Source organism: Agelaius phoeniceus, chromosome 20, assembly GCF_051311805.1.
Source record: "Agelaius phoeniceus isolate bAgePho1 chromosome 20, bAgePho1.hap1, whole genome shotgun sequence".
Lineage (NCBI taxonomy): Eukaryota > Metazoa > Chordata > Aves > Passeriformes > Icteridae > Agelaius > Agelaius phoeniceus.
Genome location: NC_135284.1, coordinates 5,858,866 through 5,882,207, shown reverse-complemented (window position 1 = coordinate 5,882,207; position 23,342 = coordinate 5,858,866). Strand labels below are relative to the sequence as shown.

At 50.4% G+C, this 23,342-nt stretch overlaps 2 protein-coding genes across 7 annotated transcripts in view; one reads left to right on the top strand and one right to left on the bottom strand.

Moving 5' to 3' along the window:
• The window catches only part of RFFL (ring finger and FYVE like domain containing E3 ubiquitin protein ligase), a 29,289-nt gene extending 23,278 nt beyond the window's left edge, over positions 1-6,011 (top strand). For all 5 annotated transcript variants that reach the window (XM_077188565.1, XM_077188566.1, XM_077188567.1 and 2 more), the window contains 4 exons: positions 1,253-1,339; positions 1,681-1,888; positions 3,045-3,068; positions 3,590-6,011. In XM_077188565.1, coding sequence (XP_077044680.1) covers positions 1,253-1,339; positions 1,681-1,888; positions 3,045-3,068; positions 3,590-3,771 — 501 coding nt within the window. In that variant the 3' untranslated portion in view covers positions 3,772-6,011. The remainder of the gene's footprint in view (positions 1-1,252; positions 1,340-1,680; positions 1,889-3,044; positions 3,069-3,589) is intronic.
• Positions 6,012-6,247: 236 nt separating this feature from the next.
• Positions 6,248-22,198, bottom strand: LIG3 (DNA ligase 3). Of its 2 annotated transcripts, none has more exons than XM_054646985.2 (20): positions 22,056-22,198; positions 21,248-21,795; positions 20,639-20,755; positions 19,590-19,787; positions 19,056-19,207; positions 17,990-18,156; positions 17,292-17,369; positions 17,024-17,192; positions 15,674-15,829; positions 15,122-15,253; positions 14,307-14,386; positions 13,812-13,899; positions 12,830-12,907; positions 12,457-12,580; positions 12,022-12,164; positions 11,227-11,301; positions 9,654-9,800; positions 8,457-8,631; positions 7,693-7,784; positions 6,248-6,771 (listed from the first exon to the last, which is right to left on the bottom strand). In XM_054646985.2, exons 2-20 carry the CDS (start codon positions 21,774-21,776, stop codon positions 6,535-6,537), a joined length of 2,937 nt encoding a protein of 978 aa, XP_054502960.2. In that variant the 5' UTR covers positions 21,777-21,795; positions 22,056-22,198; the 3' UTR covers positions 6,248-6,534. The 2 variants fall into 2 exon arrangements, with proteins under 2 accessions (XP_054502960.2, XP_054502962.2); XM_054646987.2 differs by having other exon boundaries at positions 6,248-6,768.
• Positions 22,199-23,342: the final 1,144 nt, after the last annotated feature.

Sequence of the window (23,342 nt, the reverse complement as noted above, 5' to 3'; positions counted from 1 at the left end):
ACAAGATGCTCCTGTGACTGCTTCCTTTGGTACTTGCTCATGGCTTCTGGCACGTGTTTGCAGGTGTAATTAAATAGTTGATACTGTTCTTTAATTCCTGTGCCAGATAACAAGGACAGCCTGAAGCAGGAGCTGATCAGAGGAGATGGGGGCTGGGTGAGGTTTTTGGTGTCTCCTGCACTCAGATCAGTAGAAGACAAACCCTGAGTCTGTTGCTAAGTCTTGGTTTATGATGAACCTGCAGTTCTGATGAACCTCGGCAGGGGCATTTGAGTTTAATTATTTTTTATTGACCTTGCTTTGTTTGTTTTTCTGCTCTCTGCTAAAGGAAAGTTTACTCAGTGTTTGACATCTGCTCCTTGTCCTGTTACAAAGTTAATGGGTGTATTCAGTTCACTGTGGGCCAGAGCTGTGAAAATGTGTGTACCTTCTGCTTCCTCAGCAGATTGATCTAGTTCAAAAGAAGAGTTCTCCTGGGAGAATGTTTTTTACATATCATTAAAAGGCACTTTCATTCCCTGTTTTTCTGGATATTGCCATTCCAGTTTTTACCAGCTCTGCTCTCTTCCCTCACTGCCCCATGATACATTTCAGCTTCTTGTCCTGACTTGCATGACATGGTGCTGCAGTTCAGGCTCTTTGATCCTGATTGTTATTCTTGGGCTCTGTAAATATTAACAAGTCCCCACTTGGATAAGTGGGATGGTAACATTACAGTCTCTTTGTCAGTAGGAAACCAGAGGGAGCAGTGGCTGCTGGGGGTGAGTCAGCTGAAATTACACTGCTCATTTGATCAAGAGTTCAAAGCAACTGCCCAGCTTCTCTCCTCCAGCCCTGTCACTGCTGCTCCTTCACTTGGTGTCTCTGTTTGCCCACTCTGTTTGCCCAGTTACTGTGAGATCTGAGCTGTCAGAGGAGGGTTCTGCAGAGCCTTGCCCTGAGAGCTCTGACATCTCCCCCAGGGCACAGTGTGACCCTCAGGGAAGGACTGTACACACACAATTACAAATTTGTGTATAAATTTGGTCTCCTCCCTATCCAGCCTGGAGTTCTGTACTGGAGCTTTATAGCTTCAGCAAGTGTTACTTTGTGTGAGGGCTGCCCAGGGAAAACCCTCTGTGAGTGTGCCTGGCTTGTGCCTCGTCCTGCCTGTGTCCTTCCAGAGGTCAGGGCCTCTGGACAGTGGCACTGTCCTGGAGTTGATTTCCCTCCAGAAACCCACAGCTGGTGAAAGCCTCATTTCCTCTTCCAGGCCAATGGTCACGTGCCTCCGAGCCCAGCCTGTGGAACAGCAGCTGAGAATGCAGCAGAAGAAGCAGCAGCAGAGGATGAGATACAGGTTTGTGTGTCCTGGGATGGGATGGGATGGCAGGGAATACCAGGTTTCCTGGGCTGGGTTTGCTACCAGATGTGAAAAGTAACTGAGAATGACCAAACCAAATCAACCCCTTCTGTGGCATCATCTTGTCCTCCACATACAGAAAGAACTGGTGTCACTTGGACACCATGGCAGAAATTATTAAGTTCTATCTCAAGATTTGTGTTCCTGGTAGATGAATTCAAAGTAGCCACTTCTCTGTACATCCAAACCTGAATCCCTGCTAACACACATGCTGGAAGTTGATTTTGATGACAGTTGAGGGTGTTGAGGGCAGGAATGATTCCCTTGTGCTCCCCCAGTCCAGTGACTCCGAGGATAACCTGGTGCTGGGCAGGAAGGCCTCCCTGTCTGACCTGACCAGCGTCGGGGACATCAACGCGCTCTCGGTGCGGCAGCTGAAGGAAATCCTGGCCCGCAACTTCGTCAACTACAAAGGCTGCTGTGAGAAATGGGAGCTGCTGGAGAGGGTCACTCGCCTCTACAGGGAGAAGGACCTTCAACATCTAGGTGAGAGACAGCAAACATGGGCCTCTTCTCCAGGTTTAGCCTTTTTATGGACAGCTGTAGAAGGAAGTAGAGCTTGGCTGATGTTTCTGGTGCAGCAGAGTGAGGAGGAAGGAGGGAGTGTTTTGTACAGAGCTCTGCTCACCACTCCTCTCTCTCCTGGGAGAGAGTTGTGGGAGCCCTGCAGCAGCAGCACAAGGGCTGTGCATCCTTCACCCTTGGTGTTGTGTATGCCCCCAACAGATCCCACTGGGCACTGCCTCACCCTCACAACACCTGGTGTGTGGCTGTACGTGACTGGATGTGCTGAGCTCTTACCTCTTGGCTCGTGGTACCTGACAAAGCCAGCAGGGAAATGCCCTGCCCAGGCAGGAAACTGCCACCAAAGAGCAGCTGGGAGATTCAGGATGTGCCCAGAGCAGTGGCTCCCAGGGCTGCCCAGCTGGGGTAGCTGGGGTTTCACTCCCTTTCCACCAGAGTGCTCCTGGGCCTGCACAGGTGGCTGTGAGGGGACACAGGTGTGTAGAGAATATATCTGGCTTGGTTTTCCAGGTGCCAGTTTGCACTTTGAGGGGATTTCTTGAAAAAAAACCCCACATATTTGTAAATTACTTAAAAGAGAAACTCCCTTTAACACTTTGATTTCATACATTTGTTTCTCAGTGCTGTCCAAAGTAGTGTTGTTTTCTTAAACACATCTCTCTAGGCTTTGTCTTCTATGGATGGCCCAAGATTTAAGACAGCAGTTTTGGGTTACATTCTTTCATTACCTTGTGCTTTTGATGCAAGGTATCCTTTTCTGTTCAATCCCTTGGTGATTGTGTGACAGCAGAGGAACTGGCACAAGAAGGGGCTGCTGCAGGTGCAGTGCTGGGAAGCCAAACTCTGCACACATTCCAAGGCTGTCTTAAAAATTGAGACATCCCTTTGGATCCCTTATCCCTGGGGAGCTTTAACTGTTCTGTAAGCTCAGTATTGGAGAAAGTTCTTGTCAGTTGTTGAACCTGTCCTGATCAGAGCCCAGGCTGAGCCTCCCTTGGTGAACAGCAAAAAGCAGTTTTGGTTCAGCAGCTCCCTCAGGGTTTTCAGCCCCTGCCTGGTACCACTTCTCTCCCAGCTTTTCAGACTCTCACCAAATCTCTCTCTTCTTCTCTTGCAGTTTTGGACACTGATGATCAAACTGGTGAGTGAGATCCTTAATCATGGAGTTGTTTATTGGGAAAAACCCTCCAAGATCCAGTGCAACCAGTGCTGCCAAGGCCACCCCTAAACCAGGTCCCCCAAATGCCACATCTACATGGCTGTTAAATGCCCTTAAGGTTGTTTAGGCCACCACTGCCCTGAGCAGCCTGTTCCAGAGCTTGACAACGTTTTTGAAAATCAGTATCAGGAGAAATTTCTCTCTCAACCTCCCTGGCACAACTTGAGGTTCATTTCCTCTTGTGCTGTTACTTGGGAAGAGAGACCCCTGTTGCTTCATTTGCCTCATCACTGAGAATCTCAGTGTTTTTTGTTTCCATCTCACAGAAATTACCGTGTAAAAGCTCAAACTTCTGCTCCTTGCCAGCCGATGGAGCAGCCACAAGGGCAGTTCCTTTGCATGCCTTGTCCCTTAGGGAATCCCTCCAGCAGAGCCAAGTGGGATCACACAAACCCACCCCACCTCCCTCTGCCTGACCCCTGCGTGCTCTCCTGTCCCCTCAGGTGCTGCTGGGTCCCCCAGCACCGAGGACAACCTGTGCAGGATCTGCATGGACGCTGCCATCGACTGCGTGCTGCTGGAGTGCGGGCACATGGTGACGTGCACCAAGTGCGGGAAGCGCATGAGCGAGTGCCCCATCTGCCGGCAGTACGTGATCCGCGCCGTGCACGTCTTCAGGACTTAGGGCCGGCTCTGGGCTCAGGCCTGCCGTGCCTTAAAGCCTCCGTGCTCGCAGGGAAAGGGCCAACATCCCTGCCAACAGCCACCTTGGAGATTAGCGCGGACCCTGCTGCCAGAGAGGGAAGGAGGAAGCCTGGGGAAAGTGCTCTGCTCAAGCCATGCCCGACTCTGCTCATCCCACCATCGTGCTTTACACCACAGTGCCTGGACTCCTCGGAGCTCATTGCCAGCAATCATTAACCACCTCCATCCCAGGATAATTTGAGGACAGATGGATGCCCAGCTTTCCACCAGGAAGATCAGCTCCAGAGGCTTTGTATTTTCCTCTGAATAATAAAAGTGAACTGGGGTCTCAAAAAGTGTCCTTTGTTTTGCTGCTCAGGCTCTGCCCAGCAACAACTTGATTTTCGAAGATTGAAATGTCACTGTGCTTGTTAATTTTACTTTTATTTTTAATTTAATGTTGTTATGCTTGCAGGACAGGCAGACCATCCCTGCTTTCCCTAATTCCAGAGTAGTGCAATTGTGGAAAAATGTGTAATTTTATATCAAGGTTGTCTTTGTATTATTGAAAATTGTTGGGGAGGGAGGCTGGGAAGGCTCAGCCTTGCCCTGCGTGCTGGGTTTTTGTTTCTGTGCCAGAGGGAGGTTTCTGGTTTGATTTTTGTCAACTTTAATTTCACAGCACGTGCCAGAGGTGGGGCTCAGACTGAACTGCCCCCACCTGCTGAGGGAGCTACAACTCCAAGGCTTGAGCCTTCCCCAGGGTTGGTGAGGAGACCAGAGCTGCAGAGTAGTGAGGACTCCACTGCTACACAATCATATTGAAGGACAGGTGACTTTTTCTTTTTTTAGAAGGGAATCATGGAAGAAAGCCTTTGTTTCCCTTGGATCCATGAGCAATCTCCACTGCAGATCAGCTTCCCCATCCTCCCCAGGGCTCAGTTTGACAGTTCTGTTACCTTCCACTGCCTACAAAAGCAGTTTTGTCCTTTCTGCTGGTGAGGGTAGGGAGAGGCTGTGGCTGATCCCTGACAGCTCCTGGGCTGTGTGTTCAGCTGGAGGAGTCTGGCAGTTCCTCTGGAGGTGATTTTCTGGTGTATTTTGCCCTCAGTGGCCTGCAGGCAGCCAGGGCTTCAGTGCTGCCCTCAGTGTCCCTCAGCACGGGTGGCACTGTGCCCAGGCCCCTCTGCAGAGCTGTCCTGGCTGCTCTGGCTCTGTGTTCCAGCCTGGCTGCCAGCAGAGAACAGCACAGAGCCAGGGGGGCTCTGCAGTGACTCCCCTCAGCTCCTGGGCAGTGATGGCAGCAGCACAGTCACCCCTGTGCTCTGCAGCTCTGAGTGCAGGGGCTTTGCTCTGGGAGCTGCAGCCAAAGCAGCACCTGGGATGAGAAATCCATGGCTCAGGAGGCAGCAGGAGAGAGCCAGGGATGTCTCACTGAGGGGGTCTCAGAACTGCACCAAACTGCAGCAGCTGCTGCATTGACTGAACTCAGCATTCTGAGCCCTACCTCTGTCCCAGGTCAGGCTGTTCTTTATTCTTTGACTAAAGGTTTAACAGATCCAGCAGGAGAACACAGTGAACAAGTCAGTGCATCCTGACAGAGAAAAGGGCAGCTAAGGAGTGACTCTGCTCTGCAGAGAGCACAGGGACCTCCAAGAGCTGCAGGAATACACAATGTGCTGAGCAGCCTCGTTTAGGAAATCCACTGTGAAAATTCATGTTGTCATATTTTTCAATAAACTCAGGGCTGGGGGAATTTAGCAGGAAGATGATGATTCCCCTATGGACAGATGTACTTTTCCTTGTTCAGGGTAGGCTTATTGTCTACAGCAGTTAAATCAAGCTGCAGATCAATGCCTGAAATTTTAGGGATGAGAAGATCCACCCAACCCTGTGACTCCAAAATGTGCTTTGTGAAGGGAGGACTCTTCTTGTTTCCCTTGTAAAAATGGATTCTTTACTTATGGATATGAGTTGTTTTTAAAGGAAAATCAAAACCTGGAGGAAACTGATTAATGATCCAAAGGAATATAATGTTCTGAACTAATAAAGTAAATGGAAATATTTATGTGCTTTATGTACACTGTACATTGTTTAAAGATTTTAAAACTTAATATTCTACTTGAAAGGGCATGTTATTCACTATTAAATCCTCTGGTACTATGACAGTTCAACTTACTAGTTTTGGTACAGAAGTTTGGTTTATAATTTTATAATAAAGTTGAATTGTGATTTAGTTAACTTTGTTTCTGAATCTGTTACAAGCAGAGATCGTACAGCTACTGCTGAAGCTCAGCCAGAAATTGGGATCCCAGGTGCTGAAATGCTGGTAGTGGGGGGTACAGAGGAGGTGGAAAAAAAATTACCTGACAACACAAATGACCTTGGCACCACAGCCAAGAGTCCCACGGAGCTGCTGCTCTGTTCTCCTGAACAGGAAGAGAAGAACCTTTGGAAAATAAGTCCTGACAGCAAAGGAGAAGCTGCTTCAGTTTTATTTATCTATAAAAATACCCAAACTTTAAAAACCCAAGGAGACTAAACCAGCACCTGGATAAGGGTGGTGGTCTACAGTATGGGCAGGAAATGGGATTCAGCAGTGACATTTCTTCAGAGAGCTTTTTAAATTCATTCCATTAGGGCTGCTCTGGATCGCTGTAGCTACTGAGGGCACTTCCTGTCTATCCACCCCTCCATGGAGGGAGGGATCTCCCGTTCCCTCCCCTCCCCACTCCCACTGCCTGTGCCAGCACTGCCCCCTGTGCTAGCACGGCGCCACCAGCCGGCGCTTCCGGATGCACTCCCAGATCCACCTGGGAGTCACCCGCTGCGCCCCGGGGTTGTCATCAATGTCCCCAAGCACGTGGGTGGCCGAGGCCGTGTCAAACTCCTCCACCAGGTCCCCGTCGAAGGCGATGAAGTAGCGGCGGATCCGCGCAAAGTCCGGCACCGAGGGCGCCAGGTACAGCTTCACCCCCGTGAAAATGTCCAGCAGGGGCTGCTGGGGAGGAAACAGAGCTTGGGCAAAGCATTCCTTGGAATGGAAATGGAGCTTGGGCAAAGCATTCCTTGGAATGGAAATGGACACAGGCACTCCTTGGAATGGAAATGGACACAGGCATTCCTTGGAATGGAAATGGACACAAGCACTCCTTGGAATGGAAGCGAACACGGGCATAGAAATGGAAATGGACACAGGCATAGGAATGAAAAAGGAACACAAGCATTCCTTGGAATGGAAGTGGACACAGGCATTCCTTGGAATGGAAATGGACACAGGCACTCCTTGGAATGGAAATGGACACAGGCATTCCTTGGAATGGAAATGGACACAGGCACTCCTTGGAATGGAAGTGGACACAGGCATTCCTTGGAATGGAAGTGGACACAGGCATTCCTTGGAATGGAAGTGGACAGGTGTCATGGACATATTTTATGAAAAATCTCTTTGCTAGGATTTTTTCTCCTGAGAAGCTGAGAGCCCTCAAAAAAGAAATGTAACCAATGGTTATCTGCTGCTGTGGAATGCAACAGGTGCATCTGGGATTGGTCTCGTGTGGTTGTTTCTAATTAATGCCCAATCACAGCCCAGCTGGCTCAGACTCTCTGGTCAGTCACAAGATTCTATTATCATTCCTTTCTATTCCTTTCAAGTCTTCTGATGGAATCCTTTCTTCTATTCTCTTAGTATAGTTTTAATATATCATTTTCTTATAATATAATATATATCATAAAATAATCAATCAGCCTTCTGAACATGGAGTCAAGATTCTCCTCTCTTCCCTCATCCTGGGACCCCTGTGAACGCTGCCACAGACAGGCATTCCTTGGAATGGAAATGAACACAAGCATTCCTTGGAATGGAATGAACAGACCACAGCTGCCCCAGCCTCCCCCACCCCACCATGGCTACTGTCTGTACCTTTTTTCCATTGTCCTCCATCTCAGATGCTTTTCTCTTCTCCCCTCGTCTCTCCTCGGATTTTTGAGGGGATCCAATGACTCCTTTGCTGTCTAAAAACAAAATTTTTTTTTGTTCATGCATGTGCTCTGTCCAGATACTGGTTGTGTATTAATGTTGGGGGAAAGAGTAAACAGCAGAAGGGAAAAGTTGCCTCCCCTCTTTCTGGAAAATCCCTGAACTACTCTCACTAGTGAGACCCATTTTTCTACTGGAAATGGTGTGGGGCAGCCTCCTGCCCCATTCCCAGGCTGCTGCTGCCACCTGCCCTCCATGCTGTCACCACTCTGTCCTCTGTGCCACTGCTCAGCAATCTGCTTCATGTTCCAGCTCAATTCACCAGGAAATCACCTCCAGCCACGTGTCCCTTTACACACACGAATTCCATCCAAATCAAATTAAACACTGGCTCATGGCCAACAGTCTCACACCCAAGGGCTGTGACCTGCACAAATGGGAGCAGTGAACACCAACCTGAACAGCATCATCAGAGCTGTTTCCATCCCTCTTTTCCCAATCCCAGGACATCTCAGAGCTGTGGCTACTCAATTCATACAGGGCCAAAGCAAGGATCTGAACAGCTCTGCCCATTATCCCTGAGATCCATGTGAAGGGGGGATCATCAAGCCTCTCACAGAGGGCAAGGGCCCAGAGCCAGCCTGCCCCAAGCACAGAGGACACAGCCCCAGGCTCCTTCCTGAAAGCACCATCACCTTACACCTTACCTTCTGCCTTCTGGGCTTTTGCAGGTGACTTGCTTGGGGGACTCTTAATACTGCTGTGAGGGGTGGAAGACCTGGAATTCCCATCATTCTCTCCACTGCTGCCAGCTGTGGACTCATCTTCCTCCCCAGCTGTAACACTGAAATCAGCCTTCTCCTTGGAGAGCTGGTACAGCTCCTGCCCAGAGAAACAGCACAGATCATGTCTGACACTGGAGATGAGCTGTGAAGCACAGACTGCTCTGGTGTTCTCCCCCTGAAGTGTTTGCTCAAAAGCCTTTTCTTCCTGCACCCCTCTGCAGTCATTTTCCTGTCCCAGCTCCCTGCATTCCACCCCTCTCCTGGCATTCAGGGAAGCCACACAGGGAGGAGCAAAAGCCACATCCACATCATCTGCAACAGAGCAAGAGCCTGAAGGATGAGCAGTGCCCAGTGCTCACTGTGAGAAGGGCCCATCTGCAGAGGGGTTTGTTCCTCTCTCCTCCCCACGGGGATCCTGGCAGGCCCTGGGGGCTGCATCACTCCTGCTTTCCATGGCACAGCAGCCCTGGCAGCTGCTGCCAGCCAGAAACTGCAGCACAGAGCTCCTCCAGGGCTGGCACTGGGGTGGTTGCAGCCCAGGGGTCATGGCCAGTGCCACTTGGCCCCTGTGCCCCAGGATACCCACAGGCACTTCCCAAATGCCTCTCCCAGTCTCAGCAAGTGATGGGAAACTGAGTGAGCATGGAGAGAACAAAGGTCTGCCCAAGGAGGTGCTGAAGTCATCGTCCTTGGACGTGTTTAAAAAAAGCCTGGATGTAGCACTCAGTGCCATGGTTTAGCTGCTGAGCAGGTGTTAGGTCATAGGTTGGACCTGAGGACCTCAAAATGTCTTTCTCAAGAGAGTTCATTCTGTGGTCACCTCTGAGGAAGGCAACTCCTCACCCTGCCACAGGAGCTGATGGAACCAACTGCCCACAGAGGCTTCTCTGACTGCTCAAGGGGCCTGAGAGCCTCCAGCAGAGCAACCCAGCCTGAGCCTGGCACGAAGGGAAAAGGGAAGGTGCCACGACAGGCAGCAAGTGCCTTCAGTGCATGCTGTGATTTGCAGCAGGTGCCTTCAGTGCATGCTGTGATTTGCAGCAGGTGCCTTCAGTGCATGCTGTGACCTGCCTGAAGCTCAGCCTGGTGCCAGGAGCTGCAGGGCCCCTGCTGACCCACCTTGAGCTGCTGCAGGTTGGTGGCTGTCTGCCAGTCCTTGTCATCCCGGATGCGGGTGCAGCGCGGGAAGCGGATGGAGATCCCGTCAGCCGTGTGCGCCTCGGCCTTGGAGAACTCGGCCCCCGTGATCTCCCACACCGGGGCTTTCTGAGCACAGGGAGGGAGGAAACCAGGGAGGAAACCATGTCACACCCAGTGCTCCCTGAGAGCCACCTGAGAGAGCCATGTCACACCCTGTGCTCCCTGAGAGCCACCTGAGAGAGCCATGTCACACCCTGTGCTCCCTGAGAGCCGCCTGAGGGAGCCATGTCACACCCTGTGCTCCCTGAGAGCCACCTGAGAGAGCCATGGCACACCCCTGTGCTCCCTCAGGAACCTTGTCACACCCTGTGCTCCCTCAGGGGCCATGGCACACCCCTGTGCTCCCTCAGGAGCCTTGTCACACCCTGTGCTCCCTGAGAGCCACCTGAGGGAGCCATGTCACACCCTGTGCTCCCTCAGGGGCCATGGCACACCCTGTGCTCCCTCAGGGCCCATGGCACACCCCTGTGCTCCCTCAGGGCCCATGGCACACCCCTGTGCTCCCTCAGGGGCCATGGCACACCCCTGTGCTCCCTCAGGAACCTTGTCACACCCTGTGCTCCCTCAGGAGCCACCTGAGAGAGCCATGTCACACACCCTGTGCTCCCTCAGGGGCCATGTCACACCCTGTGCTCCCTCAGGGGCCATGGCACACCCTGTGCTCCCTCAGGGGCCATGTCACACACCCTGTGCTCCCTCAGGGGCCATGTCACACCCTGTGCTCCCTCAGGGGCCATGGCACACCCTGTGCTCCCTCAGGGGCCATGGCACACACCCTGTGCTCCCTCAGGGGCCATGTCACACACCCTGTGCTCCCTCAGGGGCCATGGCACACCCTGTGCTCCCTCAGGGGCCATGGCACACCCCTATGCTCCCTCAGGGGCCATGTCACACCCCTATGCTCCCTCAGGGGCCATGTCACACCCTGTGCTCCCTCAGGGGCCATGGCACACCCTGTGCTCCCTCAGGGGCCAGCTCAGAGAGCCTCACCCCCACTCAGTCTCCACCCCAGCACAGCTCCATGTACACAAAGTGACCTTCCTGGTCACCTTTGCTGTTCAAACTACTTCTTCTCTAAGCCTTCACTGACACAAAATGCCAATTTCTGAGCACACCTTCTCCTTCAGGCATACAGAGCATACTGACACATTCCCTACAGCAACAGCAACTTTTGGGTTGCAGTTGTGTTTCAATGCTTTAAAGTCAGATTTCTCATATCTCAAATTTAAAGTAAGCTCACTTCTGGAAGGGATTTAATGCACAAGAATTTTTCCCAAAACTGCTGCAGGTGTGATTTCTTCATGAAGCTCTTAGCCTCAAATGCACCTGCAAGATTGAGAGATAAAAACTTGTGCTTAATTTCCCATTCCAACTATGAAGATTTATTTTGTAACACAGACAACTTCTAAGTTGTCCTTCTAATGGATTTATAGAAGATTGCAGAAGAAGGGCTGGGAAATGTTAAATGTGAAATGATTATGAGAGCACTTACCTTTGGATCTGGGACAATGAAGTCTGGGTAGTAGATTTTGTTAATTTTTAGCCACCTTGGAATTTTACTAGGATCCTATTAATTAAAAGCAAAAAATTCACATTATTGACACTTATCATCATATACAAACCTAATTTTACAACAGAAACTGCTGAAACACAACCTAGAAGTAGATCAGCACAGAGGTATCACATTGCCTTTGCATGGATGGAACTTGCACTGATCTGCAGCCATTTCTCTCATCTAGAAAATCACAAGTATTGCCTGAAACACAGCCCTCAATTCCTGTCATTTTGTGTGTGAAACAAGAACAGTTGCTCCAATAGTGATTCATGTACAATTACCTTTTTTTTTTCAAGATTCTACAACCTTGATGCAAATGGCCTTCAGGATGTCAAGGTAATATTAAAATTCAGCTGTTTATTTGTCCAGTGTTGAAAAGCAAGATAAATCACTGACAGAAATCTTAACTCCAACCCCAGGTTATGGAGCCACAGACCAGAGTCTGACTGAGCATTTCCCTCCCACAGCCCCATCTAGTGACTGCCTTTGCCAATCACAACGTGCCCAAAAATCCAGATAAAAAATTGGGATCTTCCCAACAAAACCTTGTCCTAGCAGGAAACAGATGGTGCCTGGCTTCCCACTCAGTGTCTGGGTACAGATCCCAGCAGTGCCTCCTGCAGGAGCTGGCTGCTCTGACACCTCACTTGTGTCAAGTGGCTGATGAGCTTTAACTCTGATTCATTCCTGCCTCAGCACCTCCAGGGCAGCTGAGCATCCCTTGGCTCTCACCTTGCTGATCTTCACCATGTCCAGCTCTGTCTGCAGACGTGCCAGGGTGGCGTCATCGTGGCCACCGGAGCACTTGGTCACCGTGCACCACTTCTCACTCTTGGGGTCATAGCAGCCCATGAGGAAGATGGACATCATCCCACCTGCACAGGACAGCAGGGCTCACACCTTGCACAGGACAAGCCACAGCTCTTCTGAGCCAAAACCCTTTCGTGGCTTTGGGGCCTGGGCTTGTGATGGTTGCAGGGCCACTCACAAAGCTGAGCAGAGCCCCTGCACTGTGCAACAGTCCAGCCCAACACCTCCAGCTCTGGAGCCACAGCAAGGACAGATAATCACTGCTGCAGCCACCCTCATACTGGAGGCCTGGAACAGGAAAACTCTGGGAGTTCCTTGAGCAGACAGAGCTCTGACTTAAGCCAACTCCAGACCTACCTTTACTGCCTTGTCCATAGAAAGCCCCCAGCACCACCAGGTCAGCAGTGTCAGCCATTGCCCCCTCGTTGAGATAATCCTTCTTCACCTTCAGCCAGTGGCGTTTCCCTGGCTCATAATTACCCTGTGCAAGGGAAGGCAGAGCCCCCTCAGAGAGATCCCCTGGTGAGCAGCACCTCCTCAGTCAGCCCTGGCGTTTACCCAGCTCAGCAGCTCCTGAGCACAGCAGGAGCAGCAGCTCGGACTGGGTGTTAGCACTGAGAGGAACCCAGAGATGTTTCTGGAATACTCAGTGTGTGATTCTGCCTCAGAGCTGACTGTTGTCATTCCCAAATTCCCAGGTGACACCAGTACAGAGTGAAGGGGAACTTGCCTTTATGTCCTTCAGCACCAGCCCTTCCAGCCCCTCGCGGATGACCCGGGTGATCATGTCTGCCAGATCTGAAGCTTTCTGCAAAGGAGAGGGACCATGCTTAGCTCAGGACTCTAAAAAGGGCTGAGCTCTTCAGGGTTTGTGTTTGGAGCAGTGGGGCACCAAACTCAAAGCAGCTGCAGAGAGAGGAAGAGGTACTTTCACAACAGTTTTCAAAAGAGAATCCTGTAAATGGATCCTGTAAATGGATAAATCTTCTCTTTGCTGCACACCCAGTGACTAAGCTGGGAATATATCCCAAAAAGAGAAGGTTTGTCTGGTTAAAAAATACCCCTCAGAGACGTGGCTGCCCCACTGGCTGTGTCCCAGTATGTCCCAAGTCAGATTTGCTCAGCCAGCAGTGCCTGCTTCCTTCTCCACCCAACTGCCTTGGGACCTATGAACCACCTTCTGCCCAAAATGTCCAAGCCTTCTCCACCAAAGCCAAGGTGCCACAGAAATCAGCAGCAATGGGGAAAAATAATGGGACATCAGGCTTGTGCATAATCAAAGGAAAATCCCAGCATGCTGCTGCCTAAATGCAGATTTTAGCAGCCAGAATGTCTCAGGGCTGTGTGGCATTTGAAGATGCCAGTTTGGGAAGTGGCACAGTCTGGCTCCCTTCAATCAGGCTGCAGTCACAGCTCTGCACTGCACAGCACACAATGAGTGACAGCAGGATTTAACTCCTCCTAACAGGGTCAGAGTGACAATGGCTGCAAAATCATTAACAAGCCAGGAAACCTGAGGTATGCAAGTTAAGATTATACTGAAGGGGTTGGGGCCAGGAAAAGATTGGAATACAATGTTGGCTCAAGAAGCCTTGCACACAGAGCAGAAGGAGAACCATTTTGCCAGGGTGAATTTGCAGAGTTAATCATAAAAAAAAAAAGCCAAGTGCTGGAGGAGCAGGGTCAGGGTGGTAGGGGCACTCTGGACTCACTGTGACATGTTTCATCTCTGAGAACAGGATCCTGTTGGGGATCTCCACCATGTTGTCGTGGAGGAACTTGCGCCGTTCACAGAGGGGCCTAGAGCAGGGCATGGACAGTGAGGGACAAGCACCAATCCCAACAGGAACATTGAAAAAAGCTGCTGAAGTCATTAAATCATCCTGGAGAGCTCCAGAGAGGACAACCAGTTCTTACTTTCCTCCAGGAAGTGACAGGATGGAAACTCCCATGTTAACAGTGTTGAGAGGATGTGAGATGAGCAGCTGAGATGCAGCTGATCCCAATATTTTGGAGAGCAAGAGGAGCTGCACAGAACAAACTCCTTGGCCCAGCAAGGTCCCTCCCATGCTGCCCTGATTTCCCAGTGAGTGGCCAGTCTGACAGCCCAGGTGAACTGGTCTGTCTGCATTAGTGGGGTTTTCCAGCCCAGGTTTTGCAGTTCATCCCAAGAAACCAGGCCAGCCACTCTGCCCTGGCAGCCATACCTGTCCATCAGGCTGATGTCATTGAAGTAGATGCAGTCAAACACAAACAGGCAAACGTTGGCATCCTGGAAAGCAGCTTTCTGAAATACAATTAAAACAATTCTGCAGGCACAGCAAACAGTTTTAGCAAAGTAATAAAAGGATGGATTTTAATCTCTGTAATATTTTAGGTATGATAAGCTTATACCTCTTTTAAAAGAAGCATTCTGAGAATTCAGATTTACACTCAATGTGTCCAAGCACAAGCTGAGAACATAAAAAAAATGTTCATTTCCCAGGAATGGAAAATAATGCTAAAAATATTAATGGTTTTGGGCAATGCAACATCTGTCACTGCTGCTGCAAAAAACCCACCACATTTCTACAGAGAGCAGATTAATGGCTACTTTTAACTAAAGCACTTATAGTTTAATTTTCATTTTCCTGTCCTTTTCCTCACCCCCATTCAGTCTAGACACAAGCACTACATAACATTTGCATGGAATAATCACTGCCTCCCTGTGGTCCCCCAGGCTGCCATACATTGCTCAAGCTATGAGAAACAATGACAGAATTGTAACATTTTTCAAAGATTTTTTTAGTGTTATTGAAATTAAGTTCTGTTAATGGCCTGCCAGGGATCAGTTAATATCAAATCTAAAGTATTAGAGCAGTAGCTTTTCAATATCAGCCTTCTCAATAATCTTATTTTTTTCCCCAGATGCTCTAACAAGCACCAGAGCTCTGAAATTATCATGTGATAACAGATTGTGTTTAAGTCAGCAGTGTAACATCCTCCAAACACAAAAACCATTTTTATTTAATTTTGTTTTTACCTTGTGTACACCAAGAGTCCCAAAAGGAAGTGGCTTGCCAGTTTTATTGTCAATCAGGAGAACTTCTGAATCCAGAATCATACTTTGCCCACCAGGGAAAGCCTGGGGGATGAAATCCTTAAAATGGGCTACCTTGGGAAAAGAAAAAAAAACAAAAAAGGAAAATAACTGGCTGAAGAGAGAGATTCACCCCAATGCAGGTGTTCTCTCCACAAGTACATAAGGCACATGGGGCACATCTGCACTTCTATGGTACCCACAGCAGTCTACAAATAGAAAAGTGAGGCTTTAATAAACAGAACCAAGTCACCCAACTGGCAGCAAGGCTCCCAAAATGCAGTGCATAGAGAGGATTCTACAGCAGACAGATGAAATTTAATTCCAAGCTCTTAATGTGCACCAGAATTAAATTATTCGTTTTAAGTGTTGCTTTTCCACATTCTACCCACCTATATAAATTAGGAATGAGAAGGAAATCTCCTTGCCTATAGAAGGAAACTTGGCAATGCAGAGGAGCTGGCACAAGGGGTGAGGCAGTGCCCAGGTGCTTACTTTGTGAGGGAGCACAGGCTTGAGGCTCCTGCTGAAGTAGCTGAAGTGATCCCCATTCTTGTGCACCTGCACGCGCTCGCCGTCGTACTTGATCTCGGCGTACATCCCGTTGGGACACTTCTTCATGGCATACTCGATGGACTTGCAGGCCTCAGCCTGGGGACAGAGGGGCCAAACCCCAGGGGACACATGGAACATCAAGCTACTCTTAGCCAAGTTCATGGGTGAGCTACAATGAATCCCTTTGTAGAGCTTTTTGTCCAGATTCTCTATTAGTGAGTCCAAGTTTTCCTTAATTATTCACTTACTAATATCTGCATATGCCCAGATAATTACAGCTTTGCAGTGCTTATCCCCTCCCAATGCTTTAAAATGTGCACTGTGCCTTCTGTAGGAGTGTGCTCAGCCCACAAGTAAATATTTAACTCTGCTTTGTTCACACAAAAAGCCAGACTTATTTGAATCTCTAATCCACTGGAAAGCCTACACTCTTTCCAGAGAAAGGATCAACTTCTGCAATGACAGCAAACAAAAAAGATGGAGAGCAAGGCAAGGTTTTAGCTTGGCAGTTACTGAGTATATTGAATACTTGACCTGGTGGTAGGAGATGCTTTCTAAACTGGCATTAAGCAACCCTGAAGACTGCACAGCCACTGCCCTGGCTCCTGAGCCTCCCAGGTGGGGATTAAACAACCCTGAGCTCTGCACAGAGCCAGCCCACACTGCACAGTCACTGCCCTGCTCCTGCCCCTCCCAGGTGTGGGTTAAATAACTCTGAGCTCTGCACAGAGCCAGCCCACACTGCACAGCCACTGCCCTGCTCCTGCCCCTCCCAGGTGGGGATTAAACAACCCTGAGCTCTGCACAGAGCCAGCCCACACTGCACAGTCACTGCCCTGGCTCCTGCCCCTCCCAGGTGTGGGTTAAATAACCCTGAGCCCTGCAGAGCCAGCCCACACTGCACAGCCACTGCCAGCCCACACTGCACAGCCAGTGCCCTGCTCCTGCCCCTCCCAGGTGTGGGTTAAATAACTCTGAGCTCTGCACAGAGTCAGCCCACACTGCACAGCCACTGCCCTGGCTCCTGCCCCTCCCAGGTGTGGGTTAAATAACTCTTGAGCTCTGCACAGAGCCAGCCCACACTGCACAGCCACTGCCAGCCCACACTGCACAGCCAGTGCCCTGCTCCTGCCCCTCCCAGGTGTGGGTTAAATAACCCTGAGCTCTGCACAGAGCCAGCCCACACTGCACAGCCACTGCCAGCCCACGCTGCACAGCCAGTGCCCTGCTCCTGCCCCTCCCAGGTGGGGTCTCTGTCGGTGCCTGGTTGTCAGGAGGGGCCCAACCTACCAGCATGGGCTGCACTGGGGTCATGAGTGAGGCCTGCACACTCAGGGTCTTCTTCAGCCCTGGCACCTTCTCTGCCTCCTGCTGGTTCTGCAGCACCCTCTCCACCACGTCCTGCAGGTTCCTCGAGGCCTTGAACGCCTCGTAGGCGTTGGGATCCAGAGCGTCCAACCTGCAGGGCATGGAGAGAGGGGGAGCATGGATCAGCCCCAGGGCTGCTGCTGCTGCTGCTGCCTCAGGAAATGAGCATTTCTGGGTTCCTGTCACTTACACGTGCTTTGCTCCAGCATTCATTTTCAAGTCATGCTTAATTAGCCTGATGATGCACTTCAGGTCGTTGCCTGTACACCTGAAGGAGAGAAGATTCAGCAAAGTTGTGAACTGAACTTTGCAGCTGAAAAGAAGAAATTCACCCAAGTCTCTTTAAAAAATGGCCCTCCCTTTGCAGAGGGTTTAACCAATCATGTTAACAGTGACACCTCAGAGACACAAGGGAATAGCCAAAAAGCTTTCCAGCATCTTGATGCCAACATTAACTCTGCCTCAGTGTGTACCTTCCAAAATTTACTTCATTAATGCATCAAGAGTAACTGATTGGAAAATCCTCAGCCTCAGATCAACACAAACTGAGCCAGACCAAATATCTTTGTCTAAATTACTTGAAGGCTTTTCCCAACATGCTTAAGAACAGCAACTCAATTAACAGCTAAGCACCATTAGGGTGTTGTTGCAAATCATTTGTTTGATTGAAGTGTCCTGACAGGCAGGGACAAAGTTCTCTAGCATGAACAAGAGCCATAAAAGCTCTCCACTGCTGTCAAGGTGTCTCAATCACACTGCTAACAGCAGCTTACAGATGCTAATTAAGTTCAGTTTCAGTGGCTCATGATTAATTTTTCACCTACTCCAGCTTGTAGAGAACCACTCCAGTGTTTGGGCAGACCTTCAGAGGCTGATTCCTTCCCTCACCTGCGACTGATCTGCTGCAGGACACTCTGCTGGTCATCCTCCTTGGTGAGCTTGGACAGCTGCATGAGGAACTCATCCACCTCCTGGATGGTCAGGAGGCTCTTGGCTGCTGGGGGACAGGTCTTGCTCTGCTCGAAGAAGATCCGTATGGTCTCAGAAACATCTCCCTGTCTCCAGAAACAAAACCAGGGTGTGGATGAGAGGCATGGCCAGAGAATGGGTTGCCACTGGGGATTCTGCATGGTTCCAGTGAGGATAAAGGACAGGAGTGATGCTGGGATTGCACAAAGAAATTGCAATCAAACACTTAAAGAAGCTGCCACGACACGTAAAGCTGCTCAGCTGTTTAATTTGCCAAGAAAGGTAATTAAGAGTACCAGCATCATCTCATGGCTCTATTTTTCACTGCTTCAGCAGCACAGACCCTTTATTTCCTCGGGATAAATCCACTTGCAAATCCAAGGACATGGGACAGGCTAGTGATGTCACTAGAAGGCAGTACACAGCAAGGCAATGAACAGAGATGAAAAAATTACCATTATTATCTAAATCACCCCTTTTCTGCACCTTGCAGTGAATCAGAGGGTGCACAGTCAATCACCAGCTCCTGTGCACAAGTACTCACTGCACAACTGAGCACCTGCAATTGTAGCAGCTTAATTGTAATAACCAACTGCAGCTGCCAGTGACAGGTCTGTTAATTGAATCCCAGGTTTTGATGTGTGATGGTACAAAAAGAGTAATATAACTCAGTTCTGTAGCAATGTGCCAGACAAAGGAGCTTAGACAAACAGATGCAGCCCACCTCGCCTAGATAATTTTAGTCTTGCTTTCTAAAGCTCTGCCAGGTGAATTCTTATCCTGCTTTCCATTTAAACATGATTTTCTACAGGTTCCAGATGGCAGAAAATGCTATGAAAACTGCTAAAGCCAAGGAAAACCAAAATAAATCACCAGCTCCCATTCTAACAGTCAAGCTAAGGAGTAAAAAACCTAAACCATTCCAGAATTTCCATAAGCAAAGAGCTGAACAGCAGAAATTAAGGGAGCTGCTGTCTGCACTCACCTGCTCCAGGTCCCGGACCATTTCTTCCTGGTTGCAGTTAAAAATCCTGCTGAACAGCTTTACAATCTGCTTATCATTCAAGTTGTAAACTATTTTAATGACACCTGGCAACAGCATCTTAATGGTCAGGTATACATCACCATGAAAACCATCTGGAAAAAAAAAAAAAAACAAACAAAAAACAAGCACATTACAACAGCGAGGATTTATTTTTTTCATGTCCAGGCTCTGGTTGGTTGTGTCCATTTGCATAATCCTGGGAATAAAACCCACAGGTGGGGCTTGTAATTCTTAGGGAAAATAGCCACAATTTGCCTCTAAATTGGGCATCTACATCACCTAAGTGAGGCATTTTTGTCTGAATTTGGTATTTGTAGAGTTCACTTTTCAAAGATTACCTCCACAGCTCAGAAACCACCACAGCACAAGGCTGGGACCACACACAACAACCAGACTTGAATTTCCCCTTTCCTTTTGAGACCAGCCTTTGAAGCTGCTTGTGAAAGAGCTGAGAATTCCCAGCTGGAGCCATACCTCCTGCAGATCCCTTCCTGAGGAAGTCCTGGATGATCTGGGTTTTGACATTGTAGCTGGGTTTCTCAGCCACCATGGCGCAGAGCTTGCGGAACTCGCGCAGCAGGCAGTCCTTGTGCTGGGGGTCACACCTGGCTGCAGACAGGCTCGGCTTCTGGGCACACTTTGCAGGAGAATCTTCTGAACTCTTTGGCTTGGCTGCATCAGACACATCACAAGTTGGTTTTGTGACAACACGGAGCAAGTGTTGAAGTTATCTCTACCTGGCAAGGTGGGAACAATCCCAGCATGCTGGCAAAGCTTCAGAATTAAAATTTATGACTTTTGTAAAAGGCTTCCAACTATTTTTACCCTTCACATTACACCAAAATTTCCTAGATCTTAATTCTACCAGAAAAATATGACTAAATATTGGTGAAAATTAATTTCTCCTTGAAGGTACCTCTGTTTTATCAATATTTTTTCTACTTTATAGACTTTTGCCCTTCAAAGCAAGACATTTCCCTAAGGTAATTTCTAAAATTGGGGGATACATCCCCATCATCCCCTTTTGTCCCCTAACACCAACCCCCTACAGAAGCTGATGTCTTTGGCTGTGTTGTGGCTCTGGGCAGTATGGAGCTCCAGGTATGTGCCAGGTCAGTCAGAGCTCACAGATGGACTGTCCTGCTGGCAGCTGCTCCTCAGGACAAGTTTTCCTTTCCATGAACACAAGTGAGAATCCCTCAGCAGTTCTTTCCAGATTTTGAGCTCCACATGGGATAACTTGAGCCTACACCTTCAGTTTGGCTGCAATGAGCCAATGGATGTAGGGATGGAGTCAGCCTGACAATGTGGATCATGGCAGAACCTTTGTCTCCTTGGGAAAACTGGAAATCCAAACATCTTTCAAGATGTTCTTTCAAGCACGGACAGCTTTTGACAAACCAGAATTAAAATACCTAAATCATCTATAGATAAAAACCTACCAATCTGAGCCAAGCTATAACACCTCTTGATGCAGAGATTAAAAGAAACTGATTTCCCAGAACCAGTTTCTTAATTCTTACCAGAGAATCCAGAGAATTTCTTTGGTGGATCTTTTGTGGTCAGCTGTCCTGTGGCAGTGAGTTTTGCCTGCACTATCACCTTTTTCTTTGGGGTACCTCCAGTCTTGGAATTGGCTTCTGGAAAGCAGAAAAGCAGAAAGGTTCAAAGAGGCAGTCAGGAATAATCTCATACATCCCTCACCATACTATGTAGCTTACAAAGCAAAAAGCCTTACAAGGAATAGCAATTGGAGGGAAAAAAAAAAAGAACCAGATGTTTGTAAGATAACAGAAGTTAGAATGTGGAATTTATTGAAGATCACAGAAAAAGATGGAAAGAGAAAGTAACTGATGCTTCGTCATGGGTTTTATTTGCCCATGAATTAAATCACCCAGCCTTGTCCACAATCAGTTGTGACAAAAGAATCAAGGAGTGTCACTGCAGAAGTGACCATTTCTTCCCTTTCCTACAGGGCTGAGACAGGGATTGGAACAGCACCACACACTTCGTCCCTAAGCCACACAAATAAATCCATGAGGATTTCATGGCAAAGGCACAGCTGGGTGATAACCTCTGGCATAACTTGAGAACAAGGAGAAAAGTGACCCTGGCACTGTCTCATGCCTCACCTGAGATGTACTTGTTGATTGTTTCTTTCTCCTCATCCTGCAGCTCTTCCCACCCCTCCAAGTCTGTGATGTCTTCAATTTTCTTAGTGGTGGCCCGGGCCTTATCCAGCTTCTCAAAGATGCACTTGACATGGTACCACTCCTTCATGTCCCCTCCAGACTCGGTGAAAGGATTTGGAACAATCTTCCCAATGCGCACCATCCCCTTCACGATCTTCTCCTTGCATTTCTTGCAGCCCGCGGTGCCTCGCTTGGCATAGTCCACGCAGTACCGCTGCTCCGCCATGTCCCCGGCAGCCGCGCAGGCCGAGCGCAGCCAGCTGCCCAACAGCAGGGACAGGGGAAACGCGGGCTGCGGGGATGGCACAGGGACGGGCTGGAACAGCAGCTGGCACCAGCACCCGCGCCTGGCTCCGGCACGGCGGGACAACGGCCTGGGCACGGGGAGCTGCGGGCGAGGGCAGAACAGCGCTGTGCCCCTGCCGAGAGCGCGGGCAGCGTGTGACAGCGTCCTGCCGCCCGTGGGCATCCAGTCCGTGCTGAGGGTGCTGCGAGCGACACAGGGGACACTGAGCACCCTCCGCCCGCCGGGACCCCCTCAGCCTCCTCCCCGGCACCCGCTCCGCAGCAGCCTCCATCGCCACCGCTCCGCTGCCCCACACCCCGCGCCCTCACGGCCCCCTCACCGCTCCCAGGTCCGCTCCCGCCCCAGCCTCGCCCCGAGGCCGCTTTCCCGCCCTGCCCGCCCCGGCCCGACCACCGGCTCCTCCCGCCGCAGCAGGCCCCAGACCGCCCCTCCGCCGCTCACCGAGCTGCTCACGTTGCCGCCATCCCGTCCCCCGCCCCGTCCGGACGCCGGGACCCCCCCCCACCCCAGCCCCTCAGGCCGGGGCCGCCGCCTCAGCCGCCACCGCCGGGACACGCGCGCGCCAGCCCGGCTTCCGTAAGGCCACACGCGCGCGTGCGCGGCGCACCGGGCCCCGCCCTTTCCTGCCCGAACAGCGGCCGAGGGGGCGGGCACGCGCAGGCCACGCCCCCTCGGGCCGTCTAGTCCCGCCCCCAGCACGCGCCGGGAGCGTTTTCCCGCCTCGGACGCGGCTGAGGTGGCACCGGGAGCGCGCCCGGGGCCGGAAAAGGTCCGTGCCCTCAGGCGGCACCGGGAGCGCGCCAGGGACCGTGCCCTGAGGCGGCTCTGGATCCGTGCCCTAGGGCGACACCGGGGCAGCGCCTGGGGCCAGGGAAGGTTGGCACCGGGTCCGTGCCCTGAGGCGGCACTAGATCCGTGCCCTGAGGCGGTGCCGGGACAGCAGTTGGGGCGATGGAGGGTCTGTGCCCTGCAGTAGCTCCTGTCTGTGCCATGGGGCAATGAGGATTCTGCACCCTGAGGCAATGCAGGGTCTCTGCCCTCAGGCAGTCCCAGGTCCATGCCCTGAGGTGATGGTTGGTCCCCACCACAGGGGTGACTCCACTGCAGCAGTGTGCCCTGCCCTGAGGTGATGATGTATTCCCAACCTCCCAAAGTTGGCTTTTCCAGAGCACTGCACCAAGCTGAGGGAGGTGTGAGCCCTGTTCCTGGCTGAACCATGCTAGCTCACCAAGAGTGCTCACCAACAGCTTTGAGGTGCTGTTGGATCACCTGGCCATAGAAATGGTCCCTCCAAGAGTTCTAACGCTGTATTTGTGCACTGAGCCACTGCCTCATCCCTCATGAAGCTGCCCCTTCAGGAGTGCTATGCCATGTTGGTGCAGGTTTGAGATGCTGCCATGTAACCCCACATTCCTCTTCACAGAGAAAAGCAAGGCACAATTCTTCCCAAGAATATTTCTGGGATTCACATTCTCTGAACCTCAGAGAAAGAAAACACAATTCTTATCACTTGCTGTGCCTGTGTTTGTGCAAAAGTAGAATGCAATATGGAGATTGTTTACCCAAAGTCATGGTGTTTTGTTTCCTTGGCTTATCAGGGCCAAGTGTGGTGTGTTTGTGTGTGTCAGGACTGTTGGCTGACAGTCGTGAGATTCAGAGCAGTTTTGTGCAGAATAGATTCAGTTTTAGATGTACAGAATAATAAAGTAATTAATTACCCTTCTGATA

Coding starts and splice junctions, on each gene's coding strand:
- LIG3 (XM_054646985.2), bottom strand. CDS start 21,776: ATGCCCACGGGCGGCAGGACGCTGTCACACGCTGCCCGCGCTCTCGGC. Junction 20,756..21,247: donor AATCAACAAGTACATCTCAG/GTGAGGCATGAG, acceptor TCTGCTTTCCAG/AAGCCAATTCCAAGACTGGA. Junction 18,157..19,055: donor TGGTCCGGGACCTGGAGCAG/GTGAGTGCAGAC, acceptor TTCTGGAGACAG/GGAGATGTTTCTGAGACCAT.